Raw genomic sequence first — 18,318 nt, forward strand, 5'->3', positions numbered from 1 at the left:
ATCATTTAAGAACAAAATACCCTTTTCAAACATGTTTCCCATAAATACAGGTATTTTATCAACCAGCACATTTGAGTTCAGCCATAATATTTGTTCTCTTTTCAGGGGGATGAAATTGAAATTGTAGCCTGCTCTGCAACGCTCGTTTGAAAAAGAAAGAAAGATACTTTTTTCAAAGTATCTTTTTCAATTAATCAAAAAATGAGACATGGCAACCTGCACAAACGCCATTCTTAAACAATGGATGAGCTTTTCTTAGTAATCTACTTGAGAACCATTTAGGGTTCAAATACAACTTTTGAATGAGTGAAGCTTTTAGAGAGAGGTTTAGTGCTTTTATATTTAAATCTCAACCCTGCCAATTAATATTCATTATATAGATAGGCACCTTTTGTCTTGTTTATCGTCCCAGATAAAGCTAAATATTTTTTGCTCATATGATTTGAAAAAAGGAATCATCAGGAGTAGACAGCACCATAAGTAAGTGAGTAAACAGATACGACTAAGGAATTCATCTGGGCCATTTTGCCATAAATAGACAGGTATTTACCTCTCCATGGTTGCAGGGTCATGTCCAAGTTTTCTATTGAAATTCATTGTGGAGAGCTTATTTATATATTTTGTGATATGAATAACGAGTGTCTACTTCACCATCAGCCCATTTTGTAGGGTAATGTACAATCCAATACGTAATATTATACACTTATCATAATTAGGTTTTAGTCCAGAGAGTACAGAAAAGTTATCTAGACCTTCAATGAGACATCGCAGGGATCTAGCTTGCGGACGTAATATAAAACTTGAGTCATTGGCATACATGGACACCTTTGTTTTTAAGCCTTGGATTTCTAATCCTCTAATGTTGTTATCGATTTTAATAGCTAGCATTTCGATGGCCATAACAAATAGATATGGTGACAGTGGACACCCTGGTTTAACTCCTCTTGACATTTCAAAACTCTGAAAAGTAGCCGTAATTCACTATTTTACACCTGGGGTTGCTATACATTTATTTTTTACAAAGGAATTACCAAAATTGAAAATAATCCAGGCATGTATAAATACAATCCAGTCTACTTTATCAAATGCCTTTTCAAAATCCACTATAAATACAATTTCTGGCTTCTTATACGTTTCATGATGTTCTATTATTTCTAGTAGTTGTTGTATATCATCTCCAATGTATCGTCCATGTAAAAAGAAAAACTGTCTGATCAGGATGAACAATACCTGGTAAAAACCCTTTTAATTCGGAGTGCTATGCATTTCGCCAGTATTTTTGCATCACAACATTGAAGTGTAAGGGGCCTCTAGTTTTTTTTTTAGATAGACTGGGTCTTTATATTTGCCATCTGGGTCTTGTTTTAATAATAGAGAAATCAGACCTTCCTACTGAGTACCTGGCGGACTACCATTTATATAGTAGTTAAAACAATCTAACAATGGAGCGTTTAGTATATCAAAGAATACTTGATATACCTCTACCGGTATGCCATCAAGCCCTGGGGTTTTTCCAGACTGAAAGGATTTAATAGCCTGAGAAAAAGTTATTCCTCTGTAATTTAGCCTTCGCATTGATCTTTCTGTACATTTGTTAATTTTCCATTTTTTATATTATTTGGAAAGAATTCCTTACCATAATCTTCATTCAGTGGGAGAGGATGAGATGGAAAAGAGAGTGGGAGAGGGTTCCATTTATTTTGTGAGGTAGTCAGATCTTTCCATGATGGAGTATGTTGTTCCTCCATAGCATAATGTTGTTGGTACGTCGATTTCCCTCAGGATCTCTTTAGTATCCAGATTGGCTCTTTACTGCAACCAGTTGTTTTACGAAAAGATAACAATGAGTCTTTCCCACGACGAGGAAGACAACAGGTGTCTGTAGTACAGCCAGCTAGCGCTCACGAAATCCATGCAACAACAAAAAAAGGAACAAACTTGCAGTCCCAGCCGTAAAGCTAACCGCGTAGCGGAATCCTTAGCAACAAGTCTTAAGTTGTGATTAAAATCGATTTAATGATGAAACCGAGTGTAGACAGTACAATGTTCTGTTGTGCACTCTGATGACATACCTCTGCTAGTTTTAAAGTTATGGCCCATTTTATACATCGAAATTGGCATAGTAGGTAATGTAATCAATAACAAAAGGGCCAGGCATAAGCAACACGAGCAGTAGCTAAGGGCCCCCAGCCACTAAGGGCCGCGACCAGTTGGGGTCTCAACTTACTATTGAGAGTAAGAATAGTAGGATACACCAGGTGAAATTTCAAAATGTGGTTGTGTATCAGCAGTTTCTTAGTCACTGACAGTCACTCAATTAGCCAAGTCATCTAACAATTTTTAGATTGGTAGTTAGTCTAGCCAGCTATCATGGCCGAATACCGACCAGGCACACAGGGCACCTGAACCCCAGAGAGCCCCCATTGATTTTGTTAGTCATTCTCACTCAGATATATTATATTAACATGGCATAAGTCATTACACAATTTGTAGAAGTGCAGGAAATGTGAGTTATAAAACTGCAACATTTCAAATCAAAGTGTATTGGTTATATACACAGATTTGCAGATGTTATTGCAGGTGCAGCAAAATGCATGCGTTTCTAGCTCCAACAGTGCAGTAATAACAAGCAATAAAAAAACACAAGCCATGAAAAATACATTTCAGAACGAGCAATGTCAGAAATAGATGCAGTATATAAAATGGTGTGTTTTTTATGTCAACATAATTTTTAAAAAGTGACCTGTGCTCAATGACTACGTACATAGGGCAGCAGCCTAAGGTGCAGGGTAGAGTACCAGGTGGTAGCCGGCTAAAACAGTGACTTAAACAGTCACCACTAGCCTAACACGCTTTGATGTACCTGTAGTGTCTCCGCCTTCTATATGGTAGCGGGGTGAACAGGCCGTGGCTCAGGTAGTTGATCTTCTTGGCCTTACTGTGACACCAGGTGCTGTAGATGTCCTGGAGGGCAGGCAGTGTGTCCTCCTGGTGATGCGTTGGACTGACCACCACCCTCTGGAGAGCTTTGTGGTTGCGGACGGTGCAATTGCTGTACCAGGTCGCGATACAGCTCAACAGGACGCTCTCAATGGTGCCTCTAGAAGTTTGTGAGGGTCTTAGGGACCAAGCCACATTTCTTCAACTTCCTGAGGTTGAAGAAGAATTTTTGCACCAACTTCAACATGCTGCCTGTGAGAATGGACTATTTCAGGTTGTCAGTGATGTGCACACCATGGATCTTGAAGCTCTAGTTCCCCCCACTGAGGCCCCGTCGATGTGGATGGGGTGTGCTCTCGCTTCCATCTCCTGTAGTCCACGATCAGCTCCTTTGTTTTGTTGACATTGAGGGAGAGGTAATTTTCTTGGCACCGCTCTGCCATTGCTCCCACCTCCTCCCTATAGGCTGTCTCACCGTTGTTGGTAATCAGGCCTTCCACTGTTGTGTCGTCAGCAAACTTGACGATTGACTTTAGGCTTGGACAGGATCCAGATTGTGATATAGTACCTTCATACCGACCTTGTGCTGATCCCAGCATATATCTGGTAAAAACGCCATTGAAGGGGTGTCATTTTCAAACCCCACTGAGCTGCTAATCCGAAGGTTAGCAATGGTAACAAGTACACTAAAACAAAAAAGTAAAAAACAGAACGTGCAACAAGTTACAGTTCATATAAGGAAATCAGTCAATTTAAATAAATCAATTAGGCCCTAATCTATGTATTTCACATGACTGGGAAAAAAAGATATGCATCTCTTGGTAACAGAGCGCTAAAAAAAATAAAAAAAATAAAATAAAATAAAAAATAAAAAATGGGGCACGCGGTTCACATCAGCAAACCACTCGCCCACATGTTCTGTGGTTGTGAGGCCGGTTGGACGTACTTCCAAATTTCTCTAACACGAAATACAGAAATTAACATAAAATTCTGGCAACAGCGCTGGTGGACATTCCTGCAGTCAGCATGTCAATTGCACACTCCCTCAAAACTTGAGACATTTGTGGCATTGTGTTTTGTGACAAAACTGCACATTTTAGAGTGACCTTCTATTGTCCCAGCACAAGGTGCACCTGTGTAATGATCTGTCATGTGTACCCATATTGCTTGCCACTTTTCCATGTGAAGAAGAAACCACAGACTCCATAAAATTACCTGATCCTTGTAAATATTTGCTAAGTTAATTTTGTGTAAGATTTCTTTGAAACAAGGGTGGCTCAATTTACTCCTTTGGCTCAACTTACCCACCCTCCCCTAGTGTTAATTCTTGGCATGTCATTTCTTCCTTCTTACCAACCAATCAACAGTGCTCCCTGGGTTTAGAAGCGAATAAACAGGAAGGTATGTGTGATAACTATCTCTACGGGCCCTGTGTGTGATGTCATCAAGAGGAAGCAAAAGCACAGTGCCTCAACATCCTTTTATGGAAACTTCCCTTTGAGGGTCAGACCAGGCTAGGCTAACCGAACCCACTCGTCCATGTCTAAACATATGAAGAAATATTTAGAGAATTAATGTTTACATATCCATGTTTGTGTAAACCTCAGTTTGCTTCTTTAGTTGGCATACTTTTTAGCTGAAAGCATTGGAAATGCTGAAGTTGAAACAGGAGGGAAATGACAACTCATTGTTCCATAAAAGAAGGGTATACTTTAAAAAAATAAAAGTAGTTTAGAAACATGGCCTACTGGTAACTGGTGCATGCATGCATGCGTCTATGACACAATGTAGCCTAGATGTCTGTGTATATGCAGTTTTAAAATTCATCTCTGCATTTGTGTGTGCTTATGTTTGAGAGTGACTGCGTACACACGTGTGCGTAGGACTTTTAAATGTGCCAATTATCTGGCCTGTCCCATTGATGACAGTGACATTTCTTAAGATGTGGTTTGTGCCCCTCCTGACATCAGGGTACCAGACTAATCTAAACACTTGATTCTCCACTCCCCTTGGTCTGTCACCTAACGTTGACAAGGAAACTTAATCTGCCACTTACTTTGTCTCCCGACCGCAGTGAGACAAAACACAATAACGTCAACAGAATTCTCGACAGCCATCAGAACTGATAGAGGATTTCATCCACAGATGTTGAGCAGACTAGAGTTTTGTAAATTAACCTCTGACTCCTAGTCGATATGCAGTTGATACTTCAAAATTTTAACTCTTCAACCCTTACCATGTACCTATGTTTGTCCTCGGTTGTTGAGTGCCTTTGTTTTCTGATATCCATACTTTTTAATAAAACGTTAATCAAATGCAACCACCGACTGTTCCCATGATGAGATTCAAATTGGGACATGCACGTTTGCGCTGAATTGCCATCTTAGAGCAACAGCAATGAGGAAACAGTATGGATTTCAGCAAACAAAGAAAGGCATGCAACAGAGGACAAGCATAGGTACACGGCAGTGGCGGTTGGTGCCGTTTAAAATGAGGGAGGACGATGACCGCCTTGCACACTCTTGCCTGCATCTAGCTTATCTAGGGTGTAATCATTAGTGCAACAGTTGCAAACGAGAGCTTCTATTGGACAAATTCAGATATTTTATCACCCTTCCTTTGCTTCCATTTAAGAAACATTTTTCAACAGAATAGGAATGAATACACGCCTGATGACCGCACAGTTCACTTTCATAGCAACCACATAGCAAATCATGCTGTTTGTGGTTGTATAATTCCTTCTCGCATGCATCTACGTGCTCTCCTCTCACCTTTTCCCTTTGCTTGTGGACTTCAGTGCACAATACAACAGATGTCTGTGACCAGGTGAAAAAAAACTTAAAGCCAAACCTTCACACCATAACCGCTAACCTCTACACACAGCCTACTTCATTGTCACCATATTAGCTAATGTTATTTTTCAACAGCTAGCTACTAAAACGTATGCATTAATAAACCCGCTACAATCCTGCAGTAGAGTAAGCAGTTACACCGGCGGGCCCCGGTGGAAATAAATTAACAAAACCAAAAGCTTACCTTGACTTGGAAAAGTTTCAGTGTTGATAGCCATAGCCAGCTAGCTAGCTATCATAGTATCCCTCTCTGTTTGAGCAAGCTAAACTAGCTAGCTGCATTCACTAGCTAGGTAAGTGAAAATAAAATACAGCTAGCTCTATTGCTCATACTTCTTCATTTTGAAAGACATTTGTTTAACCATTGTCTCTCTCTGAGTAAACTACTCAACACTAGCTAGCTGAAGCTTATGCTTTCAGTACTAGATTCATTTTCAGATCCTTTGACTGGGTTGGCAGTTAATACTGCTAGAGCTCTGATCGGATGGAAAAATATATATAAAATATATATATATATAAACTCTAGTCTGCGCTCAACTCTGTGGATTAAATCATTGTGTAGTTGAGGTACTTGGCAAGACAGGAGGATGCTCTACACTGAGGATGCCCGTCCACCGCTGTCGTGAATGCTAGCCTAATCCAGCAAAGAGCAATTCAAGACATGCCGGTTTCTAAAGAAAGTGTCAGGCAGGTGCAGCAGGACGAACGGGAACTTATTTGAACCCTTCTCTGGGTTTGAATGGTGTCATATTCCCTCGCCATCACTGAGAAAGACATCCCAGTAGAGTGTGCTGCAGTCAATCAACCTCCACTACTGTGAAGCTTTCACCTTCTACAGACATAATCCAGTCATATCCTCTAACAGTAAGAGGACAAGTATACAATATACATGCTTTCGTGTTCACACTTTTCACTATTTAACTCCAACTACAGAATATAGGACACATATACAGACAGCTTAAAAACAAGGTCACAATGTGACTAATTTTAACTTTAGCTATAATCCCTCAATTAGGACTATCAATTCAGCTTCTAAACACTGGAAACAAATCAAATATTAGGCTAGCATTTGATGTCTAACCAAGGTTGCTATGTAGATTTCACAATGCATCAAGAAATTAGTTCACTGCAGACATTAACAAGGAATAGCCTACATTAAACAGGCGGTGATCCCAGCACACTGTGGTGAACTCTTACCAGTATATTCATGCAAACTTTCCACAGGCTGAGCTCCAGGCCTGCCAACACAGCACTTGACATCCAACACCACACTAGGGGAATCAACATAGCTGGGAGGGCAAATGGAACTGAGGTGAAAGAAGACAGTGGAGCTACTGTGCAATTATCTCATCTTCTATCAAATGCCCTCTAGCTTCTCTTGACAAGGTGATCGATAAATGTTTTAGGATCATCTGACAAACAAAACACTGTGCTTAACTAATCTAACACCTCTGTACACTCTGCACGTGCTAAATCACTGTTTTGTTTATTGAATGTATGAGGTAAGTCCCTTTACATTCATATTCATCTTCTAATTCCAAGGAGTCAATGCCTCCTTAATCATCAACACTGTGTACTATTCAAAAGACTCAACTGTGAGGACAAGTTGCCTGTATTTTTTTTACTGCTTTCATTTCCATATCCCACCCTTTGGTCTGAAGAATGCTCCTGAGTTTCTTGTATTGAACACATAGTGGGCTCGCTGTTTGTCATCCATAAAATTTTACTAACTTCATTAGGGATGGGAATTGCCATGGACGTCACGATTTGGTATCATGATACTTAGGTGCCCCTAAGTAGTTTCCCCCTACCCCTACTGTTCGTGTGAATACGTTTTCAACGGTTAATATTAGTAACTCTGATGTAGCCATAAGATGTTTATCATTAATGGCATACAAAGAGAAGTTTAATTCAGATCAACTGCCTCTGTGTTAGTTTATAAGAATAACGAAAAGTAATGAAAAGTTGGAGTGATGCAGCCTGGCAGCGTTAGTGCCAGGGTTAATCTTTCAAATGCACCATCGAATTAAACACATTTCAACATTTTCTATGAACTTTTACCAATGCAAGATTTATTATGGTGACGTGCCAGAAATTCTTGTTTGAATTATTATATTGAAGTGTTTGACATTGGCAAAAAGTACAGAATTACAAGTGTGCAAACCTCCTGAGCCAGAACATTCCTTCCGACTGTGTGGTCTCCTCTCCCTTGTCCATACTAAGTCAAGGATACACATATTATAATCATACATTGAAACTTTTCCTAAGCCTAATACTGCTCTGCACAATAACCCGTATAGAAACAAGATACAGCTGAACCACCTCAACAGCTCAAGCTCCTGATGCCTCGAAGCCTACACTTAAAAAGGCTCCATTACCAGAGTCATTTGCCATGCCTTTTCCATGGAGTGGCCATTTCCAGTTATCTATTGGCATGCGCCATTAGACCCCCACCCCCCGTGACAGACCCAATCTGAAGGCAGGGTGCAGTAACAGCTGATCTTTAGGGCCTTTCTATTTTTAAAGCCTGTGTTGCAGAATCGGTCTGCTCATCAGGATTGACATACCATCCTGTCAGATGGCTGCCATTGTGGGACTCGACCCAGCCTGCACTTAAAGGCACAGTATTTCTCTAACTGTGTATAGCAGTTACAGTCCTGAAACTACAGCAAGCTACCGTTCTACGACAACAGCAAGCTGTCCACTGACAAAGTGTTTTTAAACACTCAGGAAATGTGCAAGGGCAGCTGTGGGGAACTGCCCCTTAAAATGTACGTATCAAACCCTAAAAACTACCAGCAGACATCACCAACTACAGCATGTTCTCCACACTGCACATGGTCTACAACAAGCAACAATGACTAAACTTCAAGAAAGTGTAACCCCAGACAAATACCCCCAGACTGTAAAGTAAATAGCAATCTGCTAACTTGATACCAGAAAATGATAACATTCAGATAGCCAACTGCTACTGACTTGGCAAGGGTAATCATGAAGCAACAGTCACTAGTGAGTCAGGTGTCTGAGGTGACATGCCCATTTGATGCAACATCCGGTATGAGTCTTAACAGAATCGCACTTCCTTCAATTCAACAGTGCTGTTCCTACCCTGGGAGCATAGTGGTAAAGTAAAGTACACCCTCTAGAAATGTACTACTGAAATTGCCTGAGCTGTATCACATGTAAGACAGTGACTCAAGATACTTGTCTTTTACAGCATGATAGGACTGTTTAACTAGAACTATAAAAAGAGTGTGTTGGCACACTCAGGAAGTCACCATATGGAACTGCATTTCAAGGCCTACATTCAGCCTGCGTGCGTCACACTTCAAACAAAGGCCTCGAAGACCCAGAGTTTATAGTTGAAACGTGAAAGCAGTGCCCTTTCACCCCACAAATTAGTGGCCTGAGGCGTCACACTTTATGCAATCATGTAGCCAATGCAACATGTTATTTCAGTGTAAGACATTGAATTTTGGCACTGTATACTTTTTAGCCAGTAGTTCTTAAAGTAGTGCTCACGAGCCAAAAGTGGTCCCCAAAAATGGCCTACATGTGCACCACGTCATTGTGCTCGCTCTGCTGTGTGTACATGTGCATGGGTTTTCCACTAAATTGTTGGGTCTGCCCTGCAACCTCATTGGATAACGCTGGGCAGGCCTGGACCAACCTTTCACTATGCAACCCAGGCCCCCAGTGCCCAGTCTGGAGTGTGAAGTCAAGCTCTGCTGGTCGGCTACTCTGCCCTACCACGCAAAAGGCAGTAACTGCTTATAGTGTGGAAGTGAGTAAAATTGCTTTTATTTACCTTGGTATCACAGTAACTTTATGCAGTAACTGCTAACATGACCCCAATTTTCTTCAAAACACAATAGAGGCAGGATGCTTGTCCACATGATTAAGCATGTATTTCATAATGTAGCAAAAATGATATTGCTCATTTTGTCTAAAAATTAGTTAGTTACTGCCTTTTTGCTTGGTAGGGCAGTACTGTGTAGCAACCTAACGGTGCCAAAAGCGCAGGTCTGCCCTAGAATGCCTATGTAAATTAAGATTGCCAGAACGGCCAAACCCCCCAAAAATGTACGGATGTATTGGGCCCAAAAGGTGTTTATGATCAAGATCAATCCCCCACAGTGAATTATTTTGAAGTTTGCTACAAATTGAGACAATTAAATCGTGATCCATTCGGACTACTACATTTGTCGTCACACAGGACCACGTGCTGATAGAGACGAATCAACAACAAAAAGATATTACACTATCCAGTACAAGTCAAAAGTTTGGCACTGGCAATGTATCATATGTCAATGGACACTGTCCATTTCCAATATCTTTAAGCAGCGATTTACCATCACCAAATGGACAGGCTGAAATCAACACCAACGAGCAAGGAAGAGGAACCACTATCACTGCTCGGTGGTCTCGAGTTCAACAAGCATTACAATTGTTAAATTGCTGAAATGCCCAACATGGAAAATTCCTGATAGCAATATATTACAATGGGCATTTACTAATGGACAGTGTCCATAACTATTTTTCCAGCGCCAACATTTCCTACTGCAATTGGACAGTGTTATACAGTTGAAGTCGGAAGTTTACATACACCTTAGCCAAATACATTTAAACTCAGTTTCACAATTCTGACATTTAATCCAAGTATTAATTCCCTGTTTTAGGTCAGTTAAAATAAAGTGGTGATCCTAAGAATGTGAAATGTCAGAATAGGAGAGAGAATGATTGATTTCAGATTTTATTTTATTCATCACATTCCCAGTGGGTCAGAAGTTTACATACTCAATTAGTATTTGGTAGCATTGCCTTTAAATTGTTTAACTTGGGTCAAACATTTTGGGTCGCCTTCCACAATAAGTTGGGTGAATTTTGGCCCATTCCTCCTGACAGAGCTGGTGTAACTGAGTCAGGTTTGTAAGCCTCCTTGCTCGCACATGCTTTTTCAGTTCTGCCCACACATTATCTATAGGATTGAGGTCAGGGCTTTGTGATGGCCACTCCAATACCTTGACTTTGTTGTCCTTAAGCCATTTTACCACAACTTTGGATGTATGCTTGGGGTCATTGTCCATTTGGAAGACCCATTTGTGACCAAGCTTTAACTTCCTGACTGATGTCTTGAGATGTTGCTTCCATATATCCACATACTTTTCCTTCTCATGATGCCATCTATTTTGTGAAGTGCACCAGTCCCTCCTGCAGCAAAGCCCCCCCACAACATGATGCTGCCACCCCCATGCTTCACGGTTGGGATGGTGTTCTTTGGCTTGCAAGCCTCCCCCTTTTTCTCCAAACATAACAAAGGTCATTATGGCCAAACAGTTATATTTTTGTTTCATCAGACCAGAGGACATTTCTCCAAAAAGTACAATCTTTTTCCCCATGTGCAGTTGCAAACCGTAGTCTGGCTATTTTATGGCGGTTTTGGAGCAGTGGCTTCTTCCTTGCTGAGCGGCCTTTAAGGTTATGTCGATATAGGACTCGTTTCACTGTGGATATAGATACTCTTGTACCGGTTTCCTCCAGCATCTTCACAGGGTCCTTTGCTGTTGTTCTGGGATTAATTTGCACCAAAGTATGTTCATCTCTCGGAGACACAACGCGTCTCCTTCCTGAGCGGTATGACGGCTGCATGGTCCCATGGTGTTTATAGTGGCGTACTATTGTTTGTACAGATGAACGTGGTACCTTCAGGTGTTTGGATATTGCTCCCAAGGATGAACCAGACTTGTGGAGGTCTCCAGACTTGTGGAGATCTTGGCTGATTTCTTTTGATTTTCCCATGATATCAAGCAAAGAGGCACTGAGTTGGAAGGTAGGCCTTGAAATACATCCACAGGTACACCTGCAATTCACTCAAATTATGTAAATTAGCCTATCAGAAGCTTCTAAAGCCATGACATTATTTTCTGGAATTGTCCAAGCTGTTTAAAGGCACAGTCAACTTAGTGCATGTACACTTCTGACCCACTGGAATAAGTGAAATAATCTGTCTGTAAACAATTGTTGGAAAAATGACTTGTGTCATGCACAAAGAAGAGGTCCTAACCGACTTGCCAAAACTATAGTTTGTTAACAAGAAATTTGTGGAGTGGTTGAAAAATGTGTTTTACTAACTGCAGCCTAAGTATATGTAAATTCCGACTTCAATTGTATTGCCAATATAGTGCTATTGGAAAGTGTCCATTACACATATGATACATTGCCAGTGTGAACATGCTATTCTGCAATTGGACAGTGTCCATTGCCAATGTATAAGGACTTCACATTACAAAATGGACATGCTGAAATTAACAAGTAAGTGTAAGGGATAAGATGCACTATGAATAAAGGCCCATTGGCAATATATTGCTAAATGGACAGTGTCCATTACACATATAATATATTGACAGTCTCAACATGTTAGACTACAATTGGACACTGTCCATTGCCAATATATTTGAATAGGGATTTACTGTCACAAAATGGGCAGGCTGTAATCAACACTAATGAGAAATTCTGACTTATGATCAAACATGATTAATAGACCTTCTAGGCTGATTCAGAACTTAACATACGGATATATACCATTTGGTCATTATATAGGCCATTTGGACATGATTCACCGACTTTTGGGTTCGGAACCTGACTTCCCATGATCATATGCGACAAGTTGACATTTTGCCCATTTGGAGTATTATATGCCTGATATGGACATAACATAGGCCTTATGGATAAAATCAGATAAGGCAAAACAATATCCTTATGGCTCTTTAGTAATGGATAATTGATAAACAATTCAAAAAATGTCAAAAAACGGTGCTGACGCACTTACCTAACTAATGCTTGTGGCTAAATGGAAGCAAGTCTTCGCAACAATGTTCCAACATCTAGTGGAAAGCCTTCCCAGAAGAGTGGAGGCTGTTATAGCAGCAAAGGGTGGACCAACTACATATTAACACCCATGATTTTAGAATGAGATGTTTGACGAGCATGTGTCCACATACTTTTGGTCATGTAGTGTAGCTAGCCCTCTCACTCACACAAGCCAGCCATAGAGGAAGGTTCGTCCAGCTATAATTGTACCAAACATGTAGCTAGGATGCTATAGATACTCATGTCAGAGTAAACTAGACTGATCTATCAAATGGTTGGGTGGTTAATGAAATCTAAAGTCGCTAGCTATCTGTCATGGTAAATGCATATCAGGGAACATCAGTTGTCGGTCTAGCCAACTAAAACACGTTCAAAAGATTTTAATATATATATATTTTTTTTTAAATCACTAATATTCTATTGCGGAGCTAGGTGCAGACATGCCAGATGATCAAGCATACAAAAGGCCCTTGGCGTCAGGTAAGGTTTGATTTGGACTAGCAATCTTTTGTTGATGAAACGTTTCCCACGTTGTGTCATATATGGACTCTGACAAAAGATTTATAGGCCTAGTTTCATAATGTGCTAGCCATTTACCACTGCTCCAGAGTCCAATGGCAGCGAGCTTTACACCACTCCAGCAGACACTTGGTATTGCGCATGGTGATCTTAGGCTTGTGTGCGTGCGGCTGCTCAGCCATGGAAACCGATTTCATGAAACTACCGACGAACAGTTCTTGTGCCAACATTATTCCAGAGGCTCGGTATTGAGTGTTGCAACCGAGGACAGACTATTTGTACCCACTTCAGCATCTGGCAGTCTGGTTCTGTGAGCTTGTGTGGCCTACCACTTCGTGGCTGCGCCGTTGTTGCTCCTAGGTGTTTCCACTTCACAATAACAGCACTTACAGTTGACCGGGGCAGCTCTAGCAGGGCAGAAATTTGACTAACTATGACGGTGCCACGTTGAAAGACACTGAGCTCTTCAGTAAGGCCAGTCTACTGCCAATATTTGTCTATGGAGAGTGCATGGCTGTACGCGTCAATACTGGTGTGGCTGAAACAGCCAAATCCACTAATTTGAGGGGGTGTCCACATACTTTTGTATATATAGTGTACATCTGTTCATAAATTAGTGTTCCTAAAAGTAATATGCATACCCTGTATACCTTACCTCTTCAGCTGTTGAAAATAATGGCAATTGTTTACACAATTCATGTGTAGACTCTGTTAGCTACAGCTACAGTCTGTCTCTCATAAATGAAGACTCAAATGCATCTTTCTTGCTGTCATTCAAATGGGGAGGCTCATTGGTTGGAAATTGTATTGCTAGATTGTGGGCCAATCTTGCAGTACATCACCAAATTATCACAGTAGGCAAAATGGTGGCACAAACTGTTGGTTTCAAACTAGAGATTTCTTTATATTAAGAGCAAATTCTTATTTACAATGACGGCATACCGGGGGAACACTGGGTTAACTGCCTTGTTCAGGGGCAGAACGACAGATTTTTACCTTGTCAGCTTGGGGATTCGATATAGCAACCTTTCGGTTACTGGCCCAACGCTCTAACCACTAGGCTAACTGCTGGACTTCGTGGCTAATTGAAGTAAAACAGTAATTCTGCTCATAGATTATGCATGTATTAACTACACATTGACACATCCAGCCCAAAGCCAGAGGTTTTTAAAAATAATGACATAGTTAAACACAATTCGCCAGAGTCCCGGAGCATGTCTTTAAGAATTAAAATGTACATTTAAAATAAACAAAGAGTTGAGGTATGACAACAAAGGGACTGATTAAAAAAACCTAGGCCTATAGATCACACACCTATCTTATTACAGTGCATGGAGAAAATGTTCTGCTAAATTGAAAAGAAATTCCAGCACACTGGAGATCTTGATGCTCCACAGATATAATGGATCTATTACAAACGATTTGGTCTCAATAGGACTTCATTAGGGTTTAATCTGTTTAGCATCAAGATCACCAGTTTCTTTTGAATTTAACACAAAGAGACAGGAAGTGCGGGTCCACCAGGAAGAGTGAGTGCGCCAGTCACAACATGAGTAAGGCACGACTTCAGCACCTGTCAGAGAACCAACAGCATATCACTGCTGCCAAGACTAAACCATACTGGGAAGGGATTCTTGCAGGTTAGCACATGTAATGCAAAATGAAAGTGAAATAAGAAGTTAGTGCTACATGGCCACAAACAGGATAAAGGTGATCATTGCCACCTGCTCCAAGAACATGTAACCTAGTCTACATTCATCAAGGGAAATTTATACATTAGTGCTTTTGTGCACATAAAGTAGGATTACAACTCTACAGTGAGTTAGCCAATGAATTAGTCATTGACACACAATTTGTTCTTTATGTTGGGCACGTGTCTGGCACTGAACAGGCACCATTTAAATTTGCAACCAAAGCCACAATGAAATTATTATTTACAAACCTATATTTTGTCTAGACTGCTAGAGAAAAGCAAACTAATATAGTATGAAAAGGACATTTTCACTTTTGGGGTCCAGTGGGCTATACTTTATTTCCTCGTGCTCTTATTGTGTCAAAAATATATATTTCTGCCGCTGGGAGAAAGGAAGGGAACAAAATGAGGGTGTAATTATAGAAATACTGAGTAGTGGAAGTTGAATGGAAGTGCAAAGTACTTTCGTATTGTTCTCATCTAAAATACGTACCTCTCTTGATATGAGATTAAGGGCATCGTCCTCGGCCGTCGACCTGTCCTTATTGGGATTTCTTTTTCGTCCGGTGCCCTGAGTCCCCATGTCTTGGTTTCTGACCGATAATTAGGCTACTGGTCCAATTCGTTGAACGTAGAAGACAAATCCAAAGCACGTCGAGGAAAGTACTACTGTCACAATGTTGGGAACAACATTTGTCAAATCATAAATTCGTTACCGCGCGCGACATTGGTCATGGAGTTACATCCGTCTTCAAGACCTCTTCCTGTGTTGTTCCTATCCAAACGCTAAATTGCAACTTTGTAACAAACGTTTGCCTTCGTTTGTATTGAATCCGCAGATTTTTAACGCCTGTTCTTCCCAGAGGATATCACAAATAGTTGAGTGCTTCATAAAGATATGTTGACTGGCAATACATCTATTCAGATTTGGAATCAAAATGATTTTATAGCCTATGTAATAAAAAGAGATTACATAAAAATACAATCTAAAAAAATAAAACTTGGTGAACACGCTTGGAAGGAGCCACGATGCTGTCAAAGTATCCTAAAGTTGAGGCGGTCCCGGATGAGGACATGATCGAAATACGGGGCTCACGCAGCCTTCTCCTACCGCACTCTCTCACACCCTCTCCGCTATTTTTAATGATGAGTGGTGAGAGCTAAAAACAGAAACCTTATCTTGTAGACTTCTTCTTAAAGGCGTAGACTATGACTAATAGATCTGCATATTTCACAACAATATTATATTTGATCCACATATGTTAAAAAAACTGGACATAATATAGGTTCTGTAGAACATGACCCTTTCCCTCCATGTTCATTCAATTAAGTTCCTATGAAGTATCTCAACGTGATTGGGGTATTTGTATTTTCTTGGAATTATATAATGTGCTTTCTAAGTAGTAGAATATTCAGATTGTAGACTAGCAATAAACTACCAAATATGGTTGGTAATATTATGGTAACTTAAATTCTATTGAGTCATGGTTGTTGCTCCATAAACCAAACTGTTGCCTAAATGGTGATCCGTGTTACCTATAGGAAGTCTGATAAACTCATTGTCTTGATCATAGACGCGATAATACCCAGACAATAACATATTGAGAAGTGTAGTTAAAGTTATTGGAACCCGGAACATTAACCACGTTTCACCCAGTTTTTATGACCATAATAATCATACCCATCATGCCTTTTTATCATACCTATAAAAAAAATGAAAGCTGCGACGGAAAGAGGAAGTTTCGGTACAATTTTATAATTTGTTCGTTCGACATGGTGGGATCTTTTTGTGTTGGTAAAATTAATTCCGGAGGAAACGCTTTTTTTTGAACAAATATTGATAAATATTGATAACATATCGAAGTAAACTTGGGAGACACGGTGATGATATGGTGTTCGGTCATCCTACTACGACTCGGTAAACCATGCCGTTTATTAGACTAGAGATGAAATCAATTATGATTAACTTCACAGAGGGTGAAAGTGCACAATGATGAGCTTGATGCTACTTTCCAATACATATCGAGGGTCTTATTCGGGTGACAATGATCGATGCTTGACTACCGTTTGACAAAGAAAAATATTCTTGCTCTTATCCAAAATAATCTCATAATGTAGACTAAACTACCTGCACACCCTACCTACACTGTACTTACTCTATTTGCGAGCTGTTTGCTAGAGCTATCCGTAGAGTTGAAAATGCGATTTTTAAAAACGTTTTATTCGGTACACTTGTGCGAAAAACTACATTTTGTGTGCATAGTCATCACACACTGATTTGTATCCGCAATAAATTAATTAGGCTGAAACACCACTGGTGAGAATTCCAAATTTTCTTAATGCGAACTTTTCAATATTCGCATTAAAATGTGTCGCCAATTGGATGGAAACCTAGCTACTGTCCTGGGTGTCCTCAAACTTGGAAACCTCTCAAAAAATGATAACTCTACTTGGCATACAAGCAATGACTCCCTCTGGTGTTAGCCACATGTCTTGCAAGGAACCTGAGAGATATCTAGACTAGGGAGACTACAGGGTTGACCATTCAAAAACGTTTAGCAATAAACAAAAAACAGTCATGTTTATAGTGTACTGGTTTTGATGTTCCAATTGTGACAGGGAGAAGGTGTATCCGCTACATTACCTTGTTTAACGAAGTCCTATAATAAATAACAATACAACTAAACCAAAGATAACTAAACCAAGATAGACCACAGCCTGTCGTTTCCAACAGGAGCAAATTAATCAGTGGGCAGAGTAGGCAAGGAGGTGTGCAGAGCCAATCACGAGCTAGCGAGATCCTATTGCTGCGTTCTAGCATTAATTGCATATTTCCGTTAGGGAACGCAGACTCTGTGAAACGCTGGTATGCATTATGTCAATTCACCCTTGCACTCCTGAACAAAGCGCTGTTTAGAACATTTGGCAAAGGTTAAAGTCTATAAAACTTAGTCCACTCTGTTCAGCAAGTCAACAACCATTTCAACAGTAACATCTGATACCCCAAATATCTCTTTTACCGTCTCCACAATAACCTTCAACCTGGCATTTCTGCTTTCCACAACCCGAGTCGTATTGATAACCTTACCAATAAAAGCTATGAAATCAACGTTATTCATTATCAAAGTGTCCTTTGACACTGCACATTTATGAGCATAAGATTTCTGAACAGGCCTCAAAACCATGCCAGGACAATCAAATCATATCAAATTTTATTTGTCACATGTGCCGAATACAACAGTAGACCTTAGAGTGAAATGCTTACTTTACAAGCCCTTAACCAACAATGCCTTAAGAAGTTAAAGGGAAAAAAGTGTTAAGCAAAAAACATGTCAATTTTTTAAAATAAAGTAACAAATATTTAAACAGCAGGAGTAAAATAACAAAAGCGAGTCTATATACAGGGGGTACTGGTACAGAGTCAATGTGCGGGGGCACCGGTTT

At 40.2% G+C, this 18,318-nt stretch overlaps 1 protein-coding gene across 16 annotated transcripts in view; it reads right to left on the reverse strand.

The window, feature by feature from the left end:
* LOC139380206 (leucine-rich repeat flightless-interacting protein 2-like) overlaps positions 1-17,277 on the reverse strand; it is an 87,084-nt gene extending 69,807 nt beyond the window's left edge. For 14 of the 16 annotated variants that reach the window (XM_071122690.1, XM_071122688.1, XM_071122691.1 and 11 more), the window contains exon 1: positions 15,368-16,153. In XM_071122690.1, the coding sequence (XP_070978791.1) occupies positions 15,368-15,457 (90 nt within the window). In that variant the 5' untranslated portion in view covers positions 15,458-16,153. Of the gene's footprint in view, positions 1-15,367 lie in introns of all 16 variants that reach the window. The other 2 variants (XM_071122684.1, XM_071122681.1) reach the window with 2 other exon arrangements.
* Between the last annotated feature and the right edge of the window lie 1,041 nt (positions 17,278-18,318).

This window comes from Oncorhynchus clarkii, chromosome 22 (assembly GCF_045791955.1).
Source record: "Oncorhynchus clarkii lewisi isolate Uvic-CL-2024 chromosome 22, UVic_Ocla_1.0, whole genome shotgun sequence".
In the NCBI taxonomy this organism is placed as follows: domain Eukaryota; kingdom Metazoa; phylum Chordata; class Actinopteri; order Salmoniformes; family Salmonidae; genus Oncorhynchus; species Oncorhynchus clarkii.